Here is a 27,618-nt window from a genome sequence, read left to right on the forward strand (position 1 = left end):
CTTCTCAAACGTCGGGCATCAGTTACATCGTCACCATGGTCCTCTCATCAGAAGCAGGATTATGGTCACGGTTATGAAGATCATTGCAAACAGCAGCATCGTCGTTCACAGCGTGGTCTCCCTGTCATGAGCTGCAGCAGCAGCGGCAGCAGCGTTGTCATCGGCAGCACTGACTGTATTGGTAGCTGGGTCCGAATATGACGCATCGATGAAAATCTCTTTTTGATGCCAACACTACATTTATGAAATCGCTTACCCAACAATAGTTTTTAATTTATGCAAATATTCAAAACATGTTCATGTTTGGATTGCTGAACAAAAAAAAACAATTAACACAACAGAGAGTACCCAAGAGTTGGGGGAGGGCATTGTTCTAGCCCAAGTTGGCGGGAGCATTGTAATCGTACTGTGCTAAATAAGTTCAATATACATCTGCATTCGTAATGGCACCCCCCTGCAACATACGCAGCAGCTGTACACACACCGCCCCCTCTTGTTAATCCACTGCGAGTCGGTGCGGGTTGGCGGAGGCGGGGTGCATTGGCACAGATGTGCGGCACGGTTACCATGGGGAATCCTCGGCTCTTGGCAGGTGGTGCGAGCAGGACCTGACGCCGGTGCTCACTGCCGAGGGACGCGGTTGCTACGACGACGTCGCCAGGGATACTCAGCTGGTGATGGGCGAGGCGGCGGACGTGAAGAGCAAACTGTGAGGCGTGGGGTGCCGCTGCTGCTTCCGTCTCGATCCTTTCTCGCTCTACAGCACCATTGTCTATCCACTACTGGAGGAAGGCCTCCCCGCACCGTGTCGGTCTTGAGGGTAGTTTGATCATACTTTCAACATGCTGGTCAGTGCATGTTGGTTAAGGTGAGGAAGGGTGGGTGGTAGGACTGGTTGAGATAACCACTGATGCTAGTTGTGGCCGGGAATCAAATCCATGCCACAGTGCGTTAATCACTGCACCACCATTCCCCCACCATGCACCTCATGAGGGTGATGAGGGAGCTGCCAAGGTGGTGTAATGGTCAGCACACCAATCCAGAGGTCACCAGTTCGATTCCATCTCTCGGCACGGCAGTTGAACCAATGGCGCAAATTTCTTAAATCCCTCCCCACCCCCCACTGCCTCTCTCCACCCAGGAGTAAAAATTGGATTCACAAGTCGATCGGCAGGTCACTTGTGGTGGGATAAAGTGTGGGTACTCCCACTGCTCCAATATGCTTGATCAGCATGGTAGAGTAGGCCAAACACCCCCTCGAGCTCCCTCTAGTGAAGGCCCTTCTGCCAGCAGTAGCGTGGGCAAGCGGTTGCAGGGCTCCACCTTTGCCTTTATTGCTGTATTCTCTTCACAACCACGTTGAGAGTTTTGTGACAAATAAGTGTGGGATAGCGCCATAAAATCACACAGTCAAATAAGTGCCAAGGAGACCCATCTGAATGGAGTGCGATTCAGTACTCATCATAATGTACAGGTGGAAACACGGTACTCAACATCCAGCGGTAAAGATTGTGGAGGAGATGCACCCTCCTGGAATTAATTTTAAAAAATCTCATCCACACCCCCATTCCATTAATTGGCCCAGTGCAGAAATGTACAGCTGTCGACACATTAGGCCATGGATAGAAAAAGCTAAACCACTGTTTCTCACAAGTGTGGGTTTGAGTTAGAATAGTGTGGAACAACATTTTTTCCAGTGAATCTGTAGTTATATACTTTTAAAAGCAGAATTTTGACATTTAAAATTTTAAGTGACAGCCATGTAATGGTTTTGAAAAGATGCTTTTATTAACGCGGGTTACACAAACTGATGAATACACAAGAAAAATCTCACAAATAAAAGAACGATGCCGTTAACCGGCAAAAAAAACTGCGTTGTCTTGCGTACAATTTCTGCCTCAAGCTTGTCATCGCTACTCCGAGTCGCGTAGAATATACACACGATGGTTGGGCCATGACACCAAGCTCGTTAACCACACACATATTTGATGAGTGTACAAAACCAATGCACGCGTGGGCTGCATCACAACGAGTCGCTTAAAAGACGCGGGTGTCGTTCAACAGCGCGATCCGCATGTTATTGGTGAGGGAGGTAAAGACCGAAGATAATGGGGTCTTGCTGCGACTTGGCTGTGGCATTGTCGGCCATCGGCACGGCACTCAAGCCTTGGTGGAGGTGTCGCGGGACCTGTACACGATGCCTCGGCTCTTCAGCTCCCGCACAATTGCTGTCGGTCGGAAAAGATGAAATGAGAATGTGACATGTTAGCCGACGTGTATATTTACTTTCTGTGGGGAAACAGAGCAACTGCCTTTGGTTATTTTGCTTGTAAACCGCTGCCAATGGAGTGCCTTAGGCTCCAAATAATTTACAGCCATTTGTCAATCCAATGCCAGATGGCAGGCCATACTTCACCACATTGATAAATATGGATTGCTGATGGGGAGGGACCCAGAACTGGTTCAGATGTATGTTGAACTTTGATATTTGGCATTGTTAAAAAGTACAACACCTCCGATTAGCACAGTTGGCAACGTACGGTGCAGAAGAAGTTCTACATAGGTACAGCTTCTTTCACACAGTAGTGCTAATCGGAGGTGCAGGATGTCACTTGCATCTGATGTTAGCCATAACTCGGAATTGTACTCGGGTTGCCAGGTTCATAGTGAGGTGCGCTGACCACTGAACCTCTGCTCCAGCCCCTTAGGCTCCACTTGACCCTGTGTGTCCGTCAATCAGCTGTGTTTACACACGTACTTAATCGGTGCGATGTGCCTGTATAGCCAGGATAAACATCGTTCATCCACATGTGAACAAATTAAATTCTACAAATGCCAGCAGAGTAAAATGGAAAGTATAATGCATGCACTAAAACGATATCATGATCAGTTTAAATATATATTACATGCAGATACCGATTGACCTCTTGTAATTTGTGGGATTGAAATGCTTACCCTCGACATGCCAGGAAGACATCATGGCATTATTATTATTATGCTCTAGGCTCTTTTAAAGGGAGGTCTGTCATAAGCATCTGGTTAAGTGCGATTACGTCACCACAACCGTCGCAAGGCGGTTATCTCGCAGTGCTATGTGGTGGACAGCAGAGGGCAATATCGCTAAATGTGTAGCAAAATGTACTTCTATGCTCCCATGCATGTGCCCCCCACCTTGATCGACTAGCACTAACCAACGTGCTAAAGTATGGTAAAATATCCACCACGTGCCTGTACGACATGGGGAGGCCCTCATCCAGCAGTGGATTTAGCTGTACACGACTTGAGTGCGTATAATGAACCCAAAGGATATTTCAAAGAAATACAATAGCCCGTCTATAAACTTCAAAAGCGGCACAAATATGAATGCATGAGAGGCTTACAGAGAGGGAGGCGCCCCGTCACGGAAATGGCGTAAACGCCCGGCTTGAAGTTATCTGTGGGTAGTAACACAATACAGTTGGACTCTCCGGGCGGTATTTCTGTTGCTCCACGTGCTGGGAGGTTGTTCAACATTTAGTTCCTGAAGCAGTTGCCAACTCGTGGAGCGAAATGTCAGACATCGTGCCGAACAGCACGTGGCGCAAGCACAAAACGGAGAGCTGCGCAGCAGCACGACCACAAAAAACGACGCGGTGGTGGAGTTTAGATTCAGAGCGTTGAATTGCAACTGTATCTCATGATGCTATACAAGAGGGACACAGTTGTGAGGGGTGGAGGGAGTGTAGTGGGACATAGTTTTATGCAGTCAATTTACACAAAGGACGGACGAGGGTTAAACTACCAACAATGTACGCTCAGACGTTACAAGGCTTCCGTGACCAATATCATTCATGACGACGTTTTTTCGGTTGGAGCACATCAATGTTTCGTACACCCACCTCCACCCAACACGGCCAGTTAGCAAGGATTGTCACGAGAACAGAACCTGCCAATTCGTTACCACTTGAGCATGCCGGTGTGTTAAGAGAGCAAAACCACAACATTTCCAATTGTAGTGCAGTGGGTAATGTTGTGAGTTGCTATCTAACACACCGGTGTGCTCAGGTAGTGACAAACCTGACTGATTGGCTGTGTGGGGTGGAGGTGGATGTACGACACATTTACTTTTACGCGATCTGACTCCAAACACTTTTATCACGAGCATTATTTCTGTTTGAAACAGTCACACTTGGGGTGGCGGGGTGCCTTTAGGCGTCAGAGTAATGAGCGGGGCACTGCCGAGATCCTGGGTTTGAATCCAGGCAGCCACCCAGGATTAATACGGTTCTTAAGTGCCGGAATCTGATTCATCTTAGCCCAGTCACAAATGACTGCATAAAAAGATATTGGTTTAACCGTCACTTGACAAACAGGAATCTCATAGCAACTGCATCTCATGTGGCTAAGTCCACTGCCTGTTGTTTAAAGATAAAACGGCAACTTGAGGGGGGGGGGGGGTTTGACGTCATGTCAAAATATTTTGTGCAGCCATTCTTGGACACAAGGATCATACCACTTTGTCTCAAGATAATACAAAAACTCCATGACAAATGTAAAACATCGTTCGGCCATTGTTGACCAAAGTTTCCAGTGAGGTGAATATCCTGGGTGAACATTTCCACGCTGTACTTTCTAAGACCGAGGTGAGGCTCAAGCTGAATGAAGAAATTAATGGAAGCACTCACCAACCCTCTGCCACTTGGCCACCCAGCTGTCTTTAGGGCTCATCATGCAAATGACTCTGTAAAGACAAACACTTTTTTTAATGAGAACATCAGCACATGTTTTGCATCTGTGGGTTGAGGCACGCGAGTGCTACATACAAAGAGCAGGGTGTGTAATGCAGCTAATGCACGAGTCCAAGTGGGGAGTGTGAGTGAGACATCAGTCACAGGCTGTTAGCCCACAACGCCTGAGTCTATCCTGTGACCTGCCAGACCTATTTCATAGTATTGTGCGTAGAGGCAGGGTTTACGCACTGAAAAATTACGCGCTGCACTACAATCTCTGTGACCAGGGTTTGATTCCTCGCCACACACAACTCTCGACAACATTCAAACCTCGGCATAACTTCCTCTATGTTAACCCAATTTCAAATGATAATTGAAAATGTCGTACACTTGGTATTCACGCCATTATTATAGCACAAGGCTACCATCACAAAGGCACAGTTGTATTTCACAGACGATCTGCAGTAGTTTCATTGCAAGGTGGCCATGCTGCTATATGTAATCCCAATTGAGTGATTTGCGGTATAACTTTTCCAATTTGGACCATGATGTAGGCACACCATCCTTAACATCCGTTGCGGAGCAGATGGCGTAATATTTTGTAGATGCTTTCAGCATGATTTTACGCTTTTTGCGCCCATCTGGAACGCTCTTCCTTTCAATATTAGGAAGCTACTGGAGCTATACACTTTAAAATCTAGATTGACAAACGAATTTCCTTAGAACTGCTTTGTGCGTTTAGTTTGTTGTCGTTCCCCCGCACCTCCGATTAGCACGGTTGGCTACGAACGGTGCGAAATAATTTCAACATACATACTAGACGTGTGGATTCTATTTAATTGTGGACCGTTGTTTTTGAGGCAAGAGATTAAATCCCAGAGGTTCCACCAGTGAGATCGGCGATCGGGTGCTGGACTCTGGATGTTGTTGAAAAAGCCCAGAAGGAGTCCCTCACCCGTCAAACGACGAACTCGTGCAGTCGTAGACGGCCTCGCGGTTCCCCTTCAGCTGCAGGTACGTGTCACAGTTGTCGCAACCGTCGTACTCGAACTTGTCAATGGTCTACGTGGACACGACAATACAACATCACACGACCGCATACCTTGAGGTTACAAATCAGCAATGGTGAGCCAATTGTTACACCGATTATTTGGAGATGCTGCTGCGTTGGCTCAACAAAGAAACTCAACACACATTTGTCAGTGTTACGGTATTTCTCTTTTCCGCTTGACACACTGCCAGCGAGCGCGTCCAGTCTGGCACAATCAGTGATTGCCACGTAAATGTCGATGCTTTTAGCTTGATTTTGCGTTTCTTTTAATGGCTATATTACCTTAAACGGTTAATACATTTCGATTTAAAGCTTTCGTGACTGCAGGGATTCATCTTCTTGGTTCTTTCGGTAAAGTCACGTAGAAGGGAAATGATAAAATAATAAAAATAAAACATAATCAAATAATTCTCACGACGTTTCGGCCACAACGCAAGCAGCCGTCCTCAGGGGAGACAGCGTCTGAATGAAAGATTCGCTGTCTCCCCGACAGACCTGGTCTTCACCTGAGGACGGCTGCTTGTGTTGTGGCCGAAACGTCGTGAGAATTATTTAATGTTTTATTTTTATTATTTTATTATTTCCCTTCTACGTGACTTTACCGAAAGAACCAAGAAGACGGTTAATACATCTTCAGTAATAACCAGGACGGTCTGCTGGGTTTGAACCGTGAACCTCTGGCGAATTGCAACTGTTGTACTCAAGAGGAAAGGGTATCGACTGTCATGCAATCAAAAGTGTAAACACTGAAAACCTCATCATGGGACCTCCTTTGCCAGTACCTAAATATGAGAATAGGTTTTCCCCTTTTTTCTGGCAACAAAACATGTGTTAAGTTGTTAAAACACCAAACTGAAACCTTTTACGAGGAATCATGTCTGCATTAACCACAATACTTGTGGTCAGAATGCAAACAAAAAACATACTCTGATAATATATGCATTGTCTTTGAAACTGATTGGTCCACACCAGAGACAGCTTTCTTTTGAGCCTCGTCTCAAACGGCCTTTTGGCGTCCTCTGGTCTAGCAGAGGACGCCAAAGACAATGCATATATTATCAAAGTATGTTTTTTTGTTTGCATTCTGACCATAAGTATTGCGTATACACACACAACACAGCGTATACACACACACAACACAGCGTATACACACACACACAACAGCGTATACACACACACACAACACAGCGTATACACACAACACAGCGTATACACACACACAACACAACGTATACACACACACAACACAGCGAATACACACACACAACACAGCGAATACACACACACAACACAGCGAATACACACACACAACACAGCGTATACACACACAGCGTATACACACACACAACAGCGTATACACACACACACACAACAGCGTATACACACACACACAACACAGCGTATACACACAACACAGCGTATACACACAACACAGCGTATACACACACACACAGCGTAAACACACACACAGCGTATACACACACACACAGCGTAAACACACACACAGCGTATACACACACACACACAGCATAAACACACACACAGCGTATACACACACACACAGCACAGCGTATACACACACAGCGTATACACACACACAGCGTATACACACACACAGCGTATACACACACACAACACAGCGTATACACACACACAGCGTATACACACACAGCGTATACACACACACAACACAGCACATACACACACACAACACAGCGCATACACACACACAACACAGCGCATACACACACACAGCGTATACACACACACAGCGTATATACACACACAGCGTATACACACACACAGCGTATACACACACACAGCGTATACACACACAGCGTATACACACAACACAGCGTATACACACACACAACACAGCGTATACACACACACAACACAGCGTATACACACACAGCGTATACACACACAGCGTATACACACACACAACACAGCGTATACACACACACAACACAGCGTATACACACACACAACACCGCGTATACACACACACACAGCGTATACACACAACACAGCGTATACACACACACACACAACACAGCGTATACACACACAGCGTATACACACACAACACAGCGTATACACACACACAACACAGCGTATACACACAGCGTATACACACAGCGTATACACACACACAACACAGCGTATACACACACAACACAGCGTATACACACACACAACACAGCGTATACACACACACAACACAGCGTATACACACAACACAGCGTATACACACACACACAGCGTATACACACAACACAGCGTATACACACACACACACAACACAGCGTATACACACACAGCGTATACACACACAACACAGCGTATACACACACACAACACAGCGTATACACACACACACAGCGTATACACACACACAACACAGCGTATACACACACAACACAGCGTATACACACACAACACAGCGTATACACACACACAACACAGCGTATACACACAGCGTATACACACACACAACACAGCGTATACACACAGCGTATACACACACACAACACAGCGTATACACACAACACAGCGTATACACACACAACACAGCGTATACACACACAACACAGCGTATACACACACAACACAGCGTATACACACACAGCGTATACACACACAACACAGCGTATACACACACACAACACAGCGTATACACACAACACAGCGTATACACACACAACACAGCGTATACACACACAACACAGCGTATACACACACAACACAGCGTATACACACACAGCGTATACACACACAACACAGCGTATACACACACACAACACAGCGTATACACACAGCGTATACACACACACACACAACACAGCGTATACACACACAGCGTATACACACACAACACAGCGTATACACACACAACACAGCGTATACACACACAGCGTATACACACACACAACACAGCGTATACACACACACAACACAGCGTATACACACAGCGTATACACACACACAACACAGCGTATACACACACACAACACAGCGTATACACACACACAACACAGCGTATACACACACAGCGTATACACACACAGCGTATACACACACAGCGTATACACACAACACAGCGTATACACACACACACACAACACAGCGTATACACACACAGCGTATACACACACACAACACAGCGTATACACACACACACACAGCGTATACACACAGCGTATACACACACACAACACAGCGTATACACACACACACACAGCGTATACACACAGCGTATACACACACACAACACAGCGTATACACACAACACAGCGTATACACACACACAACACAGCGTATACACACAACACAGCGTATACACACACAACACAGCGTATACACACAACACAGCGTATACACACAGCGTATACACACACACAACACAGCGTATACACACAGCGTATACACACACAACACAGCGTATACACACAGCGTATACACACACACAACACAGCGTATACACACACACAACACAGCGCGCATACTTCATTACCTTCACCAGCGAGCACAACAGGCACGCCCGCAGCTGCCTAAGATCCTTGGGTACGGTCTCCAGCGACATGTTTAGAATATAATTTAATTCAAATTTGTTTAATTTAAAAATAAATCTGCGACGCTCCGAAGGGAAGAGAAGAGCCAGGCGAGAACGGGCGCGGGCCTTGCGAGTGACGTCACTTCCCGTTACGGGGGGGGCTCGCAGCAATGAGGGTGCAGGCGGAAGAGGCGGGGCTCGCGAGATCGGGGGCGTGACGTCACGGCGCCGGAAAGGGCGGGGCTCGCGAGATCGATGGCGTGACGTCACGGCGCCGGAAGGGGCGGGGCTCGCGGAGCGCGGGAACTGAAGATTCACCTCAGCGACGGTCGGGTACTTTCAGCGTTACACGCAGTGAGTGAATACTGCACACACAGTGAATAATATTACACACAAAGTCAATACTATTACTACTACACACACAGTCAATACTACACAGTGAATACCACTACACACACAGTGAATACTACTACTACACAGTCAATACTACTATACAGTGAATACTATTACTACACAGTGAATGCTACCACTACACACACACAGTGAGTGAATACCACTACACACAGTAAATACTACTACACACACAGTGAATACTACTACTACACACAGCTTCATTATTACACACAGCTTCATCACTACTACACAGTGACTACTACTACTGTCACTACACACAGTTACACGATTACACACACAGAGTGACTAACTACTCAGTGGCGTCACTAGGGTTGGTCTCACCCCTCATGGACCTCCTCCCCTACCAGGCCATACAGAATCCTTAGGCATGTGTTTTGTACTAATATTACTCGTAAATCGTAATACCCGTATATCACAGAATGTAATGGCAATAGTAGTGACGTAAACAACTAGCAAGCTTAAAATTACACCTTTAAATTATAATATCATACGCACAGCCTAAATGTATTTACATAGTTTAATGTTGTTAAAGTGAGAATTCGGTTATAAAACAATAGAATTCGAAGTACAAACGTTTAAGAACTACATTAAAATTATGTTCATTTTAACATTAAACTTTACCGTTACATGATATACATTAATGGATTAGGTTTGCATAATGAATAACGGCCAAAATAATGTATAAGTTGTAGACAAATGCATATGGAAATATACTCATTAATGAAATAAAATTAACAGGAACAAATACACGATAATTTCAGCACTTAGTGAACATCTCGACTAAATCAGAACTTTCCTTTCCTGACCTTCAAAGCTGCGAACTTGTGAATCACTTCATCGAAATCAATGCCTTTCGCCAACTGACTTTCAATTGATAATATCGCAAGATCGGAAAGCCTTGACTCTCCCATGGTAGATTGCAAATATTTATTTATAAGTTTTAGCTTTGAAAAGCTCCTCTCACATGAATCCACAGAAAAAAATGTATGCTTCGTGAAAGGGTTGGGAGAGATTCTATGAAGTCCCATTCAGCTATGAATGTCAAAACGTCTAATTTTTCCCAATCTTTGGCTTCTTCCAGATCAATCTCTGCTGCTTTCAGGTGCCTTCTCAGCCTTGGTATTTCTATTAAAAGCTCACTCTCAGATACCTCATCATAGAAAGTGGTCAATTTTGGAATGGACACCTTTAACTCTTCTTCAGTGGCAGATATGAGACTCTTCGCTTGAACAGCCTCAAACATGACTGCTACTTCCTTGATTGCTCTTGATCTGATCTGGAGTTCAGAATGAAAGCGATCAATGCACTCAAGCATTGCCCTCTTATTTTCTCCTTGCGGAGTGAGTCCAGCATCGCTTGCCTGCTCCCCTGCCATCCTCTTCTTGAACCTGACTCTTTTCTATGCTGCAAATCAATATTCGTCTGATTTTAAAAGCGCATGTTCAATTGCATGCTCCACTAGGTCACTGCGCTGCTCGTGCAGAAAAAGTCTTAGCGCCTCTAGCTTTGTCACCGCCTTGTCGAGAGTTAAGCCCTTTGTCTGCATGTACTGCTGTGTAAGATTAACTTCCTGAAGTACATCACACAAGAAGTACAGGTAGCACAGAAAAGTGAATCACAGAGAGCAAGCAAAAGACCTTGTGCTGCTCCTCTTGTGTCCACATATTCATGTGGATCACAAAGAGCTTCAATCGCTGCCACAAACTTATCGAACTTTTCTTTAACTTGCTTAACTGCAGCATGATGAGCACTCCAGCGTGTTGTTGATAGCCTTTTCACTGACACTCCAGTATGGTCAATTAACACATCCCATCAATGGGTGGAAGCAGCAAAGAAAGAAACATTGTCTCGAGAATTCCAAAAAATGTCACACGATGCATTTTCAACAAAAGAGTGCTGACCGCACAAGTTAAGCGAATGGTCCACACATCCATTAAAAAAGCTTTCTTGTTCTTTCCCCTAAGAATGGCTTGTACATTTCCATGGATTCCAGCCTTAGTGGCAGCATTATCGTAACCTTGAGCGCGGCACATCATGATGTCCAGTCCATCACTTTCCAGTTTTTTAAGAATGTCAGAACTGAGGTCAGCAGCTTTTTCCCCTTTAAAGGGAAAAATCCTAGCAATCCTTTCACTTCAACTTTCCTATTGTTGATGTTTACATATCTATCACTTCGGACATCTGGTCAGTATGTGATATGTCAGGTGTGCTGTCGAACATGATCCCAAAGTACTTTTCAGACTTTTTGTCTATGACAAGCCTCTCCTTCACATGATTTGCCAGTGCACTTATAAAATCATTCTAAGTTTTTGGTGCAAGATAAGAGACTGATACTTTAAGTTTACATGTGCTCCGCTTTAATCTCATTCGGTGCTCTTTAGGACTGGATCATATTTTTTAAGCATCTCAATCATCTCTAGAAGGTTCCCTTTATTCAATGAAGATTCATCTTCCTTGTGGCCACGGAATGCCAGATTCTGCTTGGCAAGAAACAATGTGATATCAAGCAATCTGTGCAAGATTTCCCTCCACTTTTTCTTCTCCATTTCCATTAAAGCAGTAGTTTCGGCGTCAATGGTTTTGTGCATCTTCAGTCCTGCTGCCAATATTTTCCACTTTTCAAGGCAACGCAGGTGCTCTTCGGATGTCTCATGGTTATAAACTTTCGGGCTCAGTTTCCACCACTTTTGAAACTCAGTCACAAATTTGGATGTATCTGTAGCACTAACGGCAAATAGTCGGCAGCAAAACAGTATAAATTCTCGCTGACGAGTGAGTAAATCATCCATGACCGCAGCATTTTCTCGCCTTTTGGCATAACCTTGTAAAACCACTCTTTTAAAAGCTGGTGCACATCTCCCTTTGCTTTTGCATCTTGCCTTGCCTTCTGGAAAGAAACACTTCCCCTTTTGATGATTTCAACCAGAAAATGATCTGGAACTGGTATCTCCCAGAAAGAAACATCACAAACATTTGCAAATCTTTCTCCTTAACTTTACTCATCTCATGAGAATACGTTTTCCTCTTTTTTCTGGCAACAGAACAGGTGTTAAGATGTTAAAACACCAAATTGAAACCTTTTACAAGGAATCATGTCTGCATTAACCACAATACTTGTCAGAATGCAAACAAAAAACATACCCCTGATAATATATCCATTGTCTTTGAAACTGATTGGTCCACACCAGAGATAGCTTTCTTTGGAGTCTAGTTTCAAATGGTGTGAGACCATTTCATAATATATGTATTGTCTTTGAAACTGATTGGTCCACACCAGAGACAGCTTTCTTTGGAGCCTAGTCTCAAATGGTGTTAGACCATTTAAGACTAGGCTCTGGTGTGGACCAATCAGTTTCAAAGACAATGCCTATATTATCAGAGTAAGGGGAAAACCTATTATATTTTAGTACTGGCAAAGGAGGTCCCATGATGTTACTCATCTCATTTACAGTATCATGGCTAGAATCACTTTCAGCACTCTCTTCTGCTTCAAATTCTTCCATTTCCACTCCTTGCTCTTCTACTTCAAATTATTCCATTTCCACTTCTTGCTCTTCTGCAGAATGCATGCTAGCATTAGAAGAATCAGCTTTGTCAATTGGAGACTGACGAGCAGTGTCTTTTGATGAACCCTGCCCATCATCCGGTCTTTTGACATATTGAAGCATGCATGGATCTAGCAAGTGTTTTGAGTGATTTCATTATTGCCTCTTTTGCTATCCTTTGCTGGCATCCACTTGGCCTCTGATTTATGCACTCCATGTGGCATGATAGAATATCCCTGCACAATAAATAAACTCCTTAAAAAAAGTTTGTTTTATTAACAACTTTGTTTATCTCACGGTCGAGAAGTACGTCACTGATGCGGCGCGTACTCCCAAATCAACGCTGACTTGAATTAATTCATAACTTCCATAACTCGTTCACACGGAGCAGGCGATTCGAGAGTTTAGGGACCGCGGCGTTTTTTACCTACACAAATATCTATATAAATAATAAGGCGTCTATACAAAATGTAAATTGCTTTAAAGTAGCAAATTAATTGATGAATTGATTTTACAGGCATGCATTGTCACTGGATCTGAGTACGTGTGCACAATTTGGAATTGATTGGACAACAGGAAGTAGACTAAATTTTGATTACCAAATTTGATCACGACACAGGAATCAAGTTAAGTAAACCCGTTGAAAAAGACAAATTAGCAATATTTGAAAAAAAACTATAAGAAAATGTAAAATGCAAATCATATATATATTTGCAAGACAGTAATGATTTTAAAGAAGAAAAAAAAACTTAAATTAAGATTTCAGTTATATTTCTAAACATGTAGAAATATGCCTGTGTTGTGGCCTTAAATAGAGAGAGAGGGGGGGCATTGGGTCTCTGTGTGTTTGTGTTGTGTCTCTCTCTGTTGTGTCTCTTTGTCGTCTCTCTCTGCTTGTGTGTCTGTCTGTGTGACTCCGTGTCTGTGTTTTGTCTCTCTCTCAAATTTAGTTCTACCTGATGACGATTGCTTGTGTTGCAATTGAAACGTCGTATTCTATTATTGAATTTATTTTCTTTCTACGTGACTTTACCGAAAGAACCAAAGAGTATCTTCTTGGTTCTTTCGGTAATGTCACGTAGAAGGGAAGTAATAAAATAATAAACATAAAACATAATAATATAATATTATTATAATATAATAATATTATATTATTATTTTATTATATTATTTTATATTATTATATTATTTTATTATATTATTTTATTATGTTTTATTTTTATTATTTTATTACTTCCCTTCTACGTGACTTTACCGAAAGAACCAAGAAGATGAATCCCTGCAGTCACGAAAGCTTTAAATCGAAATTTAACCAAAGAGTAATACAGATATTTTTCAATAACGGTTACTGACTGTACCGACCACTTTGGGTGGGGGGGGGAAGTCAACCGTGGTTGTCTAATGAACGGACTCATCCCCGCCATCGGAATGTGTAAATTCCACCACTGACTCAGGAGTGTAAACAGATGAGCACCACTGCATCAGTGCTCAGTTTGAGCCGGGAATTTGACTTGTAGTTCAGTCTTCTCGATTTTCCCAGGAGTGGTCCGGGCTGGCAGGTGACGACGGCCAGTATACTAAGTTCAATCACCTTCGTCTCTCGCGTGGCATGTTACAGAGAGGCCTGGCAACAGGCAAGTTGAATGCAGCGCACAGAATGGTTGTACAGCGGTGACTAGAGAAGTGTTGTGGGATGTGTCAATGATTGCAGTACAGGGTGACCTAAACTCCAGAAGGTGAAAGTGACGAGTAGACTAATAAGTTACATATCATTTTAGTAAACTAAGTTTTGGACCATCCGTTACTGTAAAGGGTGGGGTAATAAAATATAAATGGATTAAAATGAAACAATGCACTTTAAAGGAATTGTATTATATACCGTAATGCCTTCATGAATTGTACACCGTATGGGTTTGGCCGTGCATTGTTAACAATGTGCTCTCGTGAAATCTTGAACTTATTTTGCAGACCCACCAATTGGAGCATTTATCAGAGATGAATGATTTGTACACCAACTAATCGTCCTCATTGCTGCATTCGTCATTGTAAGTCTCCATCCACTGCTGGAGGAGGGCCTCTCCATCGGCGCCCAGGTTGTCGCCGCCGCCGCACCATCGCGACCGCACCACCCACTCTCGCTTCTGCGTTTGTTCGCCGCTTTGACATCCAGCACCATGGGGGACTCGGGGAAGAAAACTCCGCTGCCCGTGCCGACATTCTTCGCAGAAGCAGAGTGTCAAATGTTCCTGGAGAAACGTCTCGGGCGCACGCCCGTGGCGCCTCCGCGGCCGCCCATGAAGAGCTCGTCTACGCTGCGGCGCTGCCTGAACCCGACGAGGGACTCCGAGGACGGCGGGGCCACGACGGCGCCGCGCCACTGGAGCTCGCAGCGGCCGCACTCCGTGTCGTTCCGCAGCTTAGAGAACTCGCTGCTGCGAAGCCGCATCTACGACAAGAGCCGCAGCGAGGTCACCTACTTTGCGCAGTGCTTCGAGGTGCGTTGTCAATCGCCGATACTGCTGTTGTACTGTCGTCATCATCATCATTGGTGTTGTTTGCTTTGCAAAGGCACGTAGGTTGGAGAACATCACAGTGCACTGCACTCCCAATTGTAAAGCCAAATGAGATTTTTTAAAATGTGAATAGTCATTACATTAACCAAAACCTACTTTCCATATTACAAGATGCTCTGGAAAGTGTGAGTAAAGTTATTCCAATCTGCTCAAAGACACGCTATCAGAAAATAGGAGACACCTCCTAAGTTGGCTTAAAAATACAGGTGGAAAAAGTATACTTTATAACCCAGAGAAGATAGTAACAACAAAACTATATATATATATTTTGACTTTATAACCAGGTTAGTAATTGATGCATTTGACCAGGCACCCTAGTATGTTGACAGTTTGGGTGATTTTCCAAAAGCCAATTAAGAAGCAAACCATACTATGCTGTCCTCACACGACATCTGAATCTTGCTTGAGGCCAAGGAGGGCCAGTGGCAGGGCTAATTATGTATTCATGCATGCGATGTCAGTAAGTACACAGTGAGGACACACCATCACCGCGTCATTTACACATGTCTCGACTCGTTCATTGCATATACTGTACCTTGTGGCACGGCTCGGCTCGGCTTCTGCAGTGGAAAACCAACCTGGTGCTTCCTGAGCCATGCCCCGGGCTGGCTCGGCACGACCCCGTGGTGGAAACGAGGCGGCTATTTGTGGCTGCCGCTGTTATTTCGCGTGTGGTTGAGCATGGCGGATAGCCATGGGGGTCTCTCCGGCCCCCCCACCCACCCACTCTGTTCCTGCCAGGTGCTGGAACGGATCGGCCTGGGCTCGTTCGGGGAAGTGTTCAAGGTGCGCAGCTGGGAGGATGGCAGCTTGTACGCGGTGAAACGGTGTCGCGAGCCGTTCCGTGGCGAGCGTGACCGCGAGCGCAAGCTGGAGGAGGTGGCCAAGCACGAGCGCCTGGAGCCGCACCCCAACTGCGTGCGCTTTCTGCGCGCCTGGGAGGAAAAGCAGCACCTCTACATCCAGGTGCTGCCCCTGGGCGATAATCTGACCCGCGTGGAATTCTGAACGCGGGGTTAGAATGCTTTTCTGTATTTTAACCCACCTCGCCGTGGTAGTCTGGTAGTCTTATCCCACCAGCATATTGGGGCATTTCATCTTTTCTCATAATGGTGCTGGGAGTTATTGTCTATTAGTTTATATTCCTTATCATCGACTAAAGTCAACAATTAGCCGATTGTAAAAGCAGGTCCACGCCCGACCGATCTGTTGCGTGCAAACGAGTTTCCTCGTCACTGAGGTGTCGACTCGGCTTGAGACACATCCGAAGCCGCATCACGTTTTATTTACTGCCCCTCCGCAGACGGAGCTGTGCGCGATGAACCTGCAGCAGTACTGCGAGGAGGAGTGCGGCGGGAGGTTGAGCGAATGCGAAGTGTGGGCCGTGGCCGTGGACCTCCTGCTGGGTTTGCAGCATCTCCACCGGCGCGGCCTCGTGCACCTTGACGTGAAGCCGGCCAACGTGTTCCTGAGCACGACGCCACCGCCGCGCCGCTACAAGCTCGGCGACTTCGGCCTCGTCGTCGACCTGCAGCGGGTGAGGGGGAGGCGACATCGTTTAGTGGCTGTGCAGGCAGCGCAACTGCACCGAGGGGAGCTGACGGGGATGGGGCGGGGGGGGCGGCGGGCGGGGGGTGCGGCAGGCCCACAGGTCAGAGGGTCTGGAAGTAGGTTTGACAAAAGGTTCGTAACATTACATTCTAACATTTTGTTTATTCAGCCTGGTGCGGGTAAAGCGGTGATGTTGTACGGTACGGCACCGTGCGTTGCCAGGGTGACCACGCCGACGCGCAGGAGGGAGACCCCCGGTACCTGGCACCAGAGCTCCTGCAGGGACATTTCAGCAAGGTGGCCGACATCTTCAGGTATCCGACACGCACCTGAGCGAACGGTGCGGGGGGGCCATGGGTGCGAAGGGAGATGTATCACATGTGTGTTGTGTCACGTCATTTCATTGCTAATGCTGTTCGAATGCATAGTCCGGGGTGACGACGCAGTTGGTTTATTTACCGAGTTAAAGTGTAACTTGTAATTTCCCTGTTTTGACAATCAGCCCCTGCCTCCGCCGTACCGAGCTGGCCCGGCGCAGCTCAGGAGGCACCAGGTTGTTTTTCCACTGCAGAAGCCGAGCCGCGCCGCTGACTTTGCACGCAATGAACGAGTCGATGCACATGTAGATGAAGCGGTAACGCTGCGCCCTCACGGTCTGCTGAATGATTGCACACACCCATTGAACAGGTCGTTAGCCCTGTCCCTGCTTGGCACTGGTGAGGCCAGAGTTTCACAGTTTAGTTCTGGCTTGTTTTGGCAAATAGCGAGTGTAAATCTACCCGTAGCGTGAGGGTGTCATGCTGGCTCGGCTCAGACGTGCCAGTGAAAATGAGTCTTTGCCCCTGGTGGCGGTGTTGTGTGCGCAGTGCAGGTATGACCCTGTTGGAGGTGGCCTGTAACCTGCAGCTACCCACCCGTGGCGAGGGCTGGCAGCACCTGCGGCAAGGCTTCCTGCCCGATGACTTCATCGCAGGTACAGCACAAGGATGTGTGGGTGGCGCTGCCACTCTGCAGATGAGTGAGGTGGAGACGATTGCAAGCGGTGCCTGATGTGTTTTCGAGCTGTCCCGTCTGTTGTTCTGCATGATGTCCGACGTTTCGCTCTCAGCCGGGAGATAAACAGCACACTTACGATGACCTATGCAGTAGAATCTCAAAGGTGTTTGTGTTTGTGGCGTGTTGAGCATTTTTTTTTCACTCAACCTGTTGCCACGCAACTCGTGAAGATGCCCACGACCGTGAGAGAACACGTGACCGAAACTGGAAGACCACACTCAGAAGCAGAACGTTTTCTAATTTTCTGAGGGACTCGCTATGCCCTTGGGCCTGACTAGGCCTGTCGGAGGATCTGGTCAGCAGCATACGGGCAATGTTGGAGCCGGATCCGAGCCGCCGAGCCTCCGTGGATGAGCTGTTGGCGCGACCAGAGATGCGCCGGGCCGCCCGCCTGCGTCGCCTCCACTTGGCCTCCCAAGCCACCTGGTGTCATCTCCTCACCGCCGTGCAGGTTTCACCCCGACCCACCCCATGACACACAACGTCGACGAATCTTACCTCCCGCCACCAACTAACGTCACCGGTGTATTTGTAAAAGTCTCACTATGTCTGAATGCCACAGTGAGACTACCTCACTATCTACCTCACTTGGTATACTGGAGGTCGTCGGTTTGATCCCGACCCCTGATGCCTGCTGTATATTTGGAGTTTGCATGTCTCTCCCCATGGTCGTGAGGATTTTTATCGGGTCCTCTGGTTTTTTTCCCTCCACATTTAGAATCAACATCACACTTTTAGAGTATTTGGCTGCTGTAAATTTCCACGTGATCAGCCACTTCGTTGAGCTATTATTTGTGGCCAGGTCGCTTCTGAAAAAGACCTACATAGCTTAGTGGGCCTTACCTGGTAAAATAAAAAATAGTTTATAGTTTTAATAGTTTTACTGAGACCGCCCTCCAGCAAGAACCTCCTCCTTTTTTCTTTCCACAGTTTCCACACCAGCCTGGTTCTTCATGACTGCACTGTTGCCTTTGACACCATTGACCGCTGCATAATAGTTAAGAACAGCTTCGGACTATGTTGGTGTGTCCAGCTTTCTCTCACACTTCTGCTCACACACGTGGTACTTCCTCCTTTGTGTCTCAGTAGCCTCATCTTCTCTTGTTCGTTAGCTCTACTTGTGCACCTTCACTTTTAATTATCTTCAACTTGTAGTGGTTTTAAATTCTTATTGTGAGTTGGGGAGCTCTATCCGAAGTAACCTTGAGTCCAAAAACACGATGCTTAATAATCAGAGACTAAGAATCCCATTCCTCTATGACTCTCAACCCTGCCGCGACAAGAGAAATCGTTTCCACTACATACAAGCATTGCACTTTCACGACGTGAAATACATAACATGACCATATAAAGTTTCAAAGCACATATGATCATTTATCACACAGTACTTTTTAAACCATGCATTGTATCACAAGACCACAGAAAACCCTGATTTCTTATGCAGACATGTCCAGGTAAAAGGAGGGCAACTCTAAAATTCCCAAGTGCAGAAGGATCCCGACACAGCATGGGTAACTCAACCATCTTTGCAGGCCCCCGAGTGTTAGCCGAGTGTGCGTGGGTCTTCCGCAGATACCCTGGTTTCCTCCCACATGCAATACGCTCCTTCAACTGGAATAGGCTAAATGTGGCAATGTAGGACCCTCCTGAAAAAAAAACTATTGAAAACTGAAACTGCCTTCATTGTGTGCTTGACTCTCGTGTCTCCGTGCAGGCAGTCTGGTCCGTGCTGGCAGGCGTGTGCCACAAGACTATGGCGCGTCTCGGCCACTTGGCTGCCTTTGCCATGTTCTGGCCCCTGAGCTCCTCCTCCCCCGTCACGCCCCCCATGTCTTCGTCGTCGCGAGTGTCTGTTTCTGCGAGCGACGGAGATGGTGACGGCGACAGCGCCAGTGGCAGCAGACGAGATTCAAGCCCCGACTGGGATCGCAGCCTCAGCCTGAGCGACGACGCGTTCATGCCCTTAACAACCGGTGACCCCATGCCCTCTGCCTCGAAGTCAATGTACAGGTATTTGTGCCACGAAAAATATTGTTTCTATACTCTTTGGTTCTTTCAGTAAAGTCACGTAGATAGAAAATTATTAATGATCTATTAATAATTTTCTATCTACGTGACTTTACCGAAAGAACCATAGAGTATGGATTCCTGCAGTCACGAAAGCTTCAAATCAAGATTGAATATTGTTTCTGTTATTTTTATGCTTGTTTACCCAGGAAAGCCTCATGAGTCTCAGTACTTTTTTCAAAGGCTCTTGCCAAGTTTAAGCAATGTGGGGAGGGGGGCACGATGTTGCTGTGTGTAACTCCAATTGAGTAATTTGCAGGGAATTTTCTGACATTGGGATATTTGGCCAATACCAGTTACATTGTATGTTTCTTTTATCTATGCAGAACATGGGGAGAACATACAAACCATCTTTGCTGTAAAGCACAAGTGTTACCACTGCACAAACCATGTCACCCAAAAGTTTTTCACGAATAAATGTCCAAACTTCTTCACTGGGGCACGGCCTTAATGTGGCGGCGCAGCCTGCGAGCCATGTAAACCCTGAGCAGATCTCCTGCATCGGCACCCGTACCAGGCGGGTTACTCTGCGTGGGGCGGCAACACAGCCTAGCCACTTGTTGCAGTGGTCATTCGCCGATTGTTGCAGAGTTTCGCATAGGTTTGCAATTTGAATCTGGTCGGCCACCCTGGTTATTTACTGTGGGTGCATTAACCGTAAAATATTACGCGCAGTCTGCTTCACAGTGGATGGTAAAGGTCCCCTGACGTCATTCGGAACAAGTTTGCCTTTGTGTGCCGGCGTCATGGTCCAAATTTGCCCATTTCGAAACATTGATCACAGCTACTCGGGAGGGATTATACATAGCAACTGTGAAGCCACTGCAGACTGTAAAACACAGCAGATTATGATTGATGGAACAATTAACCCATTAAATATATATTTTTATAAAGTAATAAGTAAAACAAATATTTTCAATAATTGATTCTATATAAATAAATTATATTTTTACATTTTCTATTAATCTCCAGCAAGACGCTGAAAACTAGCCCGGTGCGATGCGGGAAAGGCAGTGATGATGACGTCATCCACCCCCAGCCATCTGCCTTGCACCTGGAACCATTTATTATGCTAATGATATGCAGATCGTGTGCTTAATAACACTGGTCTACAGTCAAAATGCTTCCAAAATAAATGTAGTCCAACTTTACTAATTCTGGGTCACTGAGAATGAAAATGATGCTTAAAATTGTTGATTGGCTATAGTTTTCAAGCTATGCTACTGGTTCAGTATACACGACCTTTGACTTGGGAATGGCAGAGGATAAGTGAGTTATAAAGGGAAGGGATCTCAATTTAAACCAGAAATGACTAAAATACATGTTTGACTGGATCTACAGTGAGGGAAAAAAGTATTTGATCCCCTGCTGATTTTGTACGTTTGCCCACTGACGAAGAAATGATCAGTCTATAATTTTAATGGTAGGTTTATTTGAACAGTGAGAGACAGAATAACAACAACAAAATCCATAAAAATGCATGTCAAAAATGTTATAAATTGATTTGCATTTTAATGAGGGAAATAAGTATTTGACCCCCTCTCAATCAGAAAGATTTCTGGCTCCCAGGTGTCTTTTATACAGGTAACGAGCTGAGATTAGGAGCACACTCTTAAAGGGAGTTCTAATCTCAGCTTGTCACCTGTATAAAAGACACCTGTTCACAGAAGAAATCAATCAATCAGATTCCAAACTCTCCACCATGGCCAAGACCAAAGAGCTCTCCAAGGATGTCAGGGACAAGATTGAAGACCTACAAAAGGCTGGAATGGGCTACAAGACCATCGCCAAGCAGCTTGGTGAGAAGATGACAACAGTTGGTGCGATTATTCGCAAATGGAAGAAACACAAAAGAACTGTCAATCTCCTTCGGCCTGGGGCTCCATGCAAGATCTCACCTCGTGGAGTTGCAATGATCATGAGAACGGTGAGAAATCAGCCCAGAACTACACGGGAGGATCTTGTCAATGATCTCAAGGCAGCTGGGACCATAGTCACAAAGAAAATAGTTGGTAACACACTACGCCGTGAAGGACTGAAATCCTGCAGCGCCGCAAGGTCCCCCTGCTCAAGAAAGCACATATACATGCCCGTCTGAAGTTTGCCAATGAACATCTGAATGATTCAGAGGACAACTGGGTGAAAGTGTTGTGGTCAGATGAGACCAAAATGGAGCTCTTTGGCATCAACTCAACTCGCCGTGTTTGGAGGAGGAGGAATGCTGCCTATGACCCCAAGAACACCATCCCCACCGTCAAACATGGAGGTGGAAACATTATGCTTTGGGGGTGTTTTTCTGCTAAGGGGACAGGACAACTTCACCGCATCAAAGGGATGATGGACGGGGCCATGTACAGTTAAATCTTGGGTGAGAACCTCCTTCCCTCAACCAGGGCATTGAAAATGGGTCGTGGATGGGTATTCCAGCATGACAATGACCCAAAACACACGGCCAAGGCAACAAAGGAGTGGCTCAAGAAGAAGCACATTAAGGTCCTGGAGTGGCCTAGCCAGTCTCCAGACCTTAATCCCATAGAAAATCTGTGGAGGGAGCTGAAGGTTCGAGTTGCCAAACGTCAGCCTCGAAACCTTAGACTTGGAGAAGATCTGCAAAGAGGAGTGGGATAAAATCCCTCCTGAGGTGTGTGCAAACCTGGTGGCCAACTACAAGAAACGTCTGACCTATGTGATTGCCAACAAGGGTTTTGCCACCAAGTACTAAGTCATGTTTTGCAGAGGGGTCAAACACTTATTTCCCTAATTAAAATGCAAATCAATTTATAACATTTTTGACATGCGTTTTTCTGGATTTTGTTGTTGTAATTCTCCTACTGTTCAAATAAACCTACCATTAAAATTATAGACTGATCATTTGTTTGTCAGTGGGCAAACGTACAAAATCAGCAGGGGATCAAATACTTTTTTCCCTCACTGTATGTGGCAGCCCTGGTTCCCTTGAGCGATGCGATTTTCCCAGCGCGTCGCCCGTGACGAGACCTCGGGCTCAGGTGGCCACCACATCCACCCCGCGCAACCGCTCGCCCGAGCCGCCCAACCGCAGCGCCCACAAGTAAGGCACCACTCCGCTCAGCGTGGCTCCCGCGTATTGAAGTTTTATTCACCGTCAGCAACAAACACCTACATATCGAAACAGACCAGCGCAGTCGCCAATAACAACACCGTGTGTGTGGCCTTAAAAATAAAAAGCATATTATAGGTGACGTTCTGGGCAATGGTCCTTCTTCATAGCGCACATAGAGAATCCAAATAGTTAAGAGTGAGACGGACTAATATAATCAGTATGTAATATATAATGATGTATATTTATGAATATAAATTAGGTCAGCGATTGACGGTTGATTTTAAAGAGCACACATTGTAATTAGGAGGGAAGATATGTTGTGGGTAATGAATGAATGAGTCTCGTAGTTAGGGGAGTGATTGCCTCTTAATCTTGAACAACTGGACTGCAATAAAATAATATTGACAGTGACATCAGTACTCACAGCATCATTGATCTTCAGTTAAACCTTGAAACTTGAGCAAGTATTTATCTTATTTAACTTGGCAGGTTATGGAAGCGACCCGTTAAGACAGACGCGTAAACACGTTGTTGCTCGTAAGTCCAGATGGAGCATGGCCACGAACCTCCGCTGTCTCTTGCCTGTCCCCAGCCTCTGTGTGGCTGAAGCAACGGTGGCCGCACAGGCCAGCCCCAACATCAGCCTCATCCTGCAGCCGGCGTGTGCCAACGAGGAGGAGGAGGATAAAGGGGGGAGGAGGAGGAGCAAGGGGCGCAGCCCGGGTGGCTCGGTGCTGCGCAGGGTTCTCCACTTCGGATCGGGCCTCTCCAGCGCCTCGGCGCGTGCCTCCCGCGAGCGCGACTGGCTTGACAGCAGCGGCGACGATGCCGTGAGCAACGCCCACGACGGGAATGGGGCCCACACGGACGACAACGACGAGGAGGAGATGATGCTGAGGTCCTTCAAACCTTGCAGCCTCATCGATGCGCTGAATGAAGAGGACACCGCAAACGCAGACTGAGACCCGCTCGGATTCGTGCCTTGAGCCGCACTGTCCGGCCGTCGGCTGTCGGTGTTCGGGAGACGATTCACCGCCACCGTTCCTGCGATTCACTTTGGAGCATTCAGGGTGGATTGGTCATTGCCTACGTGCCTTCTTGCATATATCAAAAAGGAACTACGGGAAGGGATATTCTGCTTTTTGCCATCATTTCACTCCATCCAAGACCCCAGAGTGTTTATTCTTTTTTATTTTGTGGGGTTTTTTTGTTGGATGGATGAGCCACTGATCGGCAGTTATTTGTAAATGTAATCATCCCCCAGGTGTCCTTGACCGTTTTGTCAGCTATTTTTTGATAGGAGTTGTTACCGTGATATCTCCTGCTCATTTATATGTCGCCATTTCCTTGGCAATGTGAGAAATGGCACACAGATTAGCACTTCTCTTCTATTTCACTCTCACTGAATGGTCGGTCTGCGAGACTTAGTCATTTGCTGAACGCTGGTTAGGTTATCCGCTCGTTATTTATAGCGGCTGTGAAAACAACAGTGGCCAAGATGACCGCACAGTGTCGCAGCTGCTAATGACAAAGCGCTACAAGACGGCAATGTGGATCGTTCATCGATGCCTGTGGTAAAGAAGAAGTTCTAATGATAATTATATTCCCACGTCTGTTATTGAGAGGAATCCACCTCTCAGAAGTCGAGCACTCAGTCCCTGAGTTCTAATCCAGGCAGTTTCCTCTGCTTAAACTGGCTTCTCAAGAGTCACAAATGTATTGGTCTCAGTCCGGTCACCAATTACTTCACACACCGAAAACATGACATTAAATATGGTTCTGCACTTCATTTGGCTGAATGCAAGCTCTGAGACCTAATTTTATTATTAGTTTGACCATCATGGCGTGCTTCTACTGTGAGGCAAAGTACTGGTACTGTGAGACCAGAGGTTACTTGATGGGAGCTCGGAGGTAGCTCTGTGATATCCGCTTCTGTGGGCCTTTCTCGAATACGAACGGTTGCACTCTGTGGGAAATGCGAATGACGTCCTTGGTTCGTGAGAATGTGACGCCAGTGCCGCAATCGGAGAGAATTGGCGAAATATTTTTTTTGGGATGAGAATTTGCTCCACCTCCTGAACCCAGACTGCCACGTGCTTAGTTTTGGCTGATCCTATCAGAATTTAACTAAACTCCTTCGCTTGGGCAGCATGTGGTTTTTGTACAAGTGACGTCTCCGTGATGTCTGCCATCTGCAATGACTTGCGTCGCAAACGTTTCAGGGCTGTATAGGGATTTTAGGTTTAACGTACTTAGTCCTCTGGATTAAGTCCTTCCATCGAGGTGGTTTAATTCTGCGAAGTTTGACGGAATAACCTGGTGCAATAGTTTCGGTGTGCGGTGGTTTATTTTTAGTGCAATTTTCTGACCGATTGCTGCTTTAATGTCGCTTTTCCCAAAAAATGTCTGCAGAAGCGATGCCCTCCCCCCCGATGCAAGTCACCTTTCACGTTTGATAAACAGCCATTCCCTGACACTACACGAGGGGGCTTTGCCAAAGAAAATCTGTGCCACAGTTGGTGGTGTCATCGATGCGCAATACCTTTTTAATTTGCATTTTCACGTAGGTATTCTTGCGTAACGTTTCTCCAGTTTGTGTTATTATATCCAAGTACGTGTCGCACATTTCGCACGTTATTTAAAAAGCGGTGAAATTATCGGAAATTCTCACCGTTTTTGTGTTTACGTTTAATCCTTGAGGGCGGTGTATTTATTGTTATTATGAATGTTGTTTTCGTCTTATTCAGGTGCTCTGCGTATACAGAGGGATGGGGGGTCAATACGCATCTCTCGGTCCTGATGAACATTCGCTTGCATGGGCTTCTCGCCAGGGTGTCATCAAGTGAAAGCTGGGACTGTAAACACTGCTCTGATAATGCAGCCTGGCAGGGGACTCGGCCAATGTAACCTGCACGCATGTCCCTGTACCAGTACAGTGCCGGTCACGTAGTGGCGAGAGCGTTTTTGGTCTGCGACGTTTTTATTTCCATTACCCTCGCCGCAAAAAATATACTTTTCTAAAATCTCACTGCCGCAATTCATCCAAATATGCAATATAATATCCAGTCAATACAAATATCCATAAGCTGGTTATCAGAGCTACCGTTTACTCATGATTCCTAACCAGGGTTAAATACGGTACACCTTCACCTTGATTCCAAAAAGAACCTTGCAATTGCAAAGGCTTCTGGGAGCCGCTCTTGGCAAGGTTGTCCGCCGTACTTATTCCTACGGACGGAGAGGGGTGATCAGCAACGTGTCAATATTCATCTCACGGTATTGCCCCTACAAAGGTGTTCATCATATTCACAAACTGACACACTTGTTAAAGTACATCTTCGGAGTATTATAAATTGAAGGAAGTGGACACAGCAAACCCAGACTGTATTATACATCTATAATGGCAGCAATGAAACATTTTCACCGTCTGAGCAAGAATTTGGCAGGATGCCCTTTTGAACTGTATGATACCGGTGTTTTTGGACTTTTTATATTAGTGTCCGGTGGAAAACTCAGAAATAGTTCCCGCTAACACCAACCTTTATTCAACATCTTGAGACTGACCTCCACACTGCTTTCATGATCTCTGCAAAGCAGTTCTGATTCTCTGATCACTCCAAGGGTCAGGGCCAAAGGGCTGGCCTTCACGGGGCGGGGGGAGGGATTCATTTCGTGAGGGATTTGCAGAGACGTCGTCCCATGCGGTGAATTTAACAATTGTGCAATGCTTGCGCGTGAATTAGACTGCATGTGCGTCCAGACAAAGTTGGAGTGGGATGGGGGGGGGGATTTACCTTTGTTGATTGTAACGTACGAATGTATGCTATGCGAATAAACAAGCAAACTGCCGATGCATTCACTTCATCTCCACCATTACATTAATGTTGGACCATTCTTAATTATCTATGAAGCACCATGACGGGACGCGTGCAAGGCTTGTTTCTGGCAGGAGAAGATCACGTGATTGACCCAGGTATTATGAGTTGACTAGCGTGCCAGGCGAGGTGCAGGAGG

General features: G+C 46.0%; 3 protein-coding genes across 9 annotated transcripts in view; 2 read left to right on the forward strand and 1 right to left on the reverse strand.

Moving 5' to 3' along the window:
• Positions 1-2,137, forward strand: part of LOC144730857 (acyl-CoA dehydrogenase family member 11-like) — a 29,833-nt gene extending 27,696 nt beyond the window's left edge. For all 5 annotated transcript variants that reach the window (XM_078611640.1, XM_078611637.1, XM_078611639.1 and 2 more), the window contains one exon: positions 593-2,137. In XM_078611640.1, the coding sequence (XP_078467766.1) occupies positions 593-713 (121 nt within the window). In that variant the 3' untranslated portion in view covers positions 714-2,137. The remainder of the gene's footprint in view (positions 1-592) is intronic.
• On the reverse strand, positions 1,767-9,504 carry SUPT4H1 (SPT4 homolog, DSIF elongation factor subunit). The gene is made up of 5 exons (XM_078611642.1): positions 9,278-9,504; positions 5,665-5,771; positions 4,665-4,720; positions 3,381-3,434; positions 1,767-2,228 (listed from the first exon to the last, which is right to left on the reverse strand). The coding sequence occupies exons 1-5, from the start codon at positions 9,344-9,346 to the stop codon at positions 2,161-2,163; spliced, it is 354 nt and encodes a 117-aa protein (XP_078467768.1). The 5' UTR covers positions 9,347-9,504; the 3' UTR covers positions 1,767-2,160.
• Positions 9,505-9,567: 63 nt separating this feature from the next.
• Positions 9,568-27,463, forward strand: PKMYT1 (protein kinase, membrane associated tyrosine/threonine 1). 3 transcript variants are annotated; one of them, XM_078611643.1, is made up of 11 exons: positions 9,568-9,670; positions 15,244-15,368; positions 15,502-15,770; positions 16,590-16,814; positions 17,152-17,385; positions 17,622-17,713; positions 18,266-18,372; positions 18,734-18,906; positions 20,170-20,465; positions 23,467-23,592; positions 24,197-27,463. In XM_078611643.1, the coding sequence occupies exons 2-11, from the start codon at positions 15,275-15,277 to the stop codon at positions 24,564-24,566; spliced, it is 1,986 nt and encodes a 661-aa protein (XP_078467769.1). In that variant the 5' UTR covers positions 9,568-9,670; positions 15,244-15,274; the 3' UTR covers positions 24,567-27,463. The 3 variants fall into 3 exon arrangements, with proteins under 3 accessions (XP_078467769.1, XP_078467771.1, XP_078467772.1); XM_078611645.1 differs by having other exon boundaries at positions 15,244-15,770; XM_078611646.1 differs by lacking the exon at positions 15,244-15,368 and having other exon boundaries at positions 9,576-9,670; positions 15,446-15,770.
• The last annotated feature ends 155 nt before the right edge of the window (positions 27,464-27,618 follow it).

This window comes from Lampetra planeri, chromosome 37 (genome assembly GCF_965212315.1).
Source record: "Lampetra planeri chromosome 37, kcLamPlan1.2.h2, whole genome shotgun sequence".
Lineage (NCBI taxonomy): Eukaryota > Metazoa > Chordata > Hyperoartia > Petromyzontiformes > Petromyzontidae > Lampetra > Lampetra planeri.

Coding starts and splice junctions, on each gene's coding strand:
- SUPT4H1 (XM_078611642.1), bottom strand. CDS start 9,346: ATGTCGCTGGAGACCGTACCCAAGGATCTTAGGCAGCTGCGGGCGTGC. Junction 4,721..5,664: donor ACGAGTTCGTCGTTTGACGG/GTGAGGGACTCC, acceptor TTGTCTTTACAG/AGTCATTTGCATGATGAGCC. Junction 2,229..3,380: donor GACGGGGCGCCTCCCTCTCT/GTAAGCCTCTCA, acceptor TCCGACCGACAG/CAATTGTGCGGGAGCTGAAG.
- PKMYT1 (XM_078611643.1), top strand. CDS start 15,275: ATGATTTGTACACCAACTAATCGTCCTCATTGCTGCATTCGTCATTGT. Junction 18,907..20,169: donor ATCTCCTCACCGCCGTGCAG/GTTTCACCCCGA, acceptor GTCTCCGTGCAG/GCAGTCTGGTCCGTGCTGGC. Junction 23,593..24,196: donor CCCAACCGCAGCGCCCACAA/GTAAGGCACCAC, acceptor GCCTGTCCCCAG/CCTCTGTGTGGCTGAAGCAA.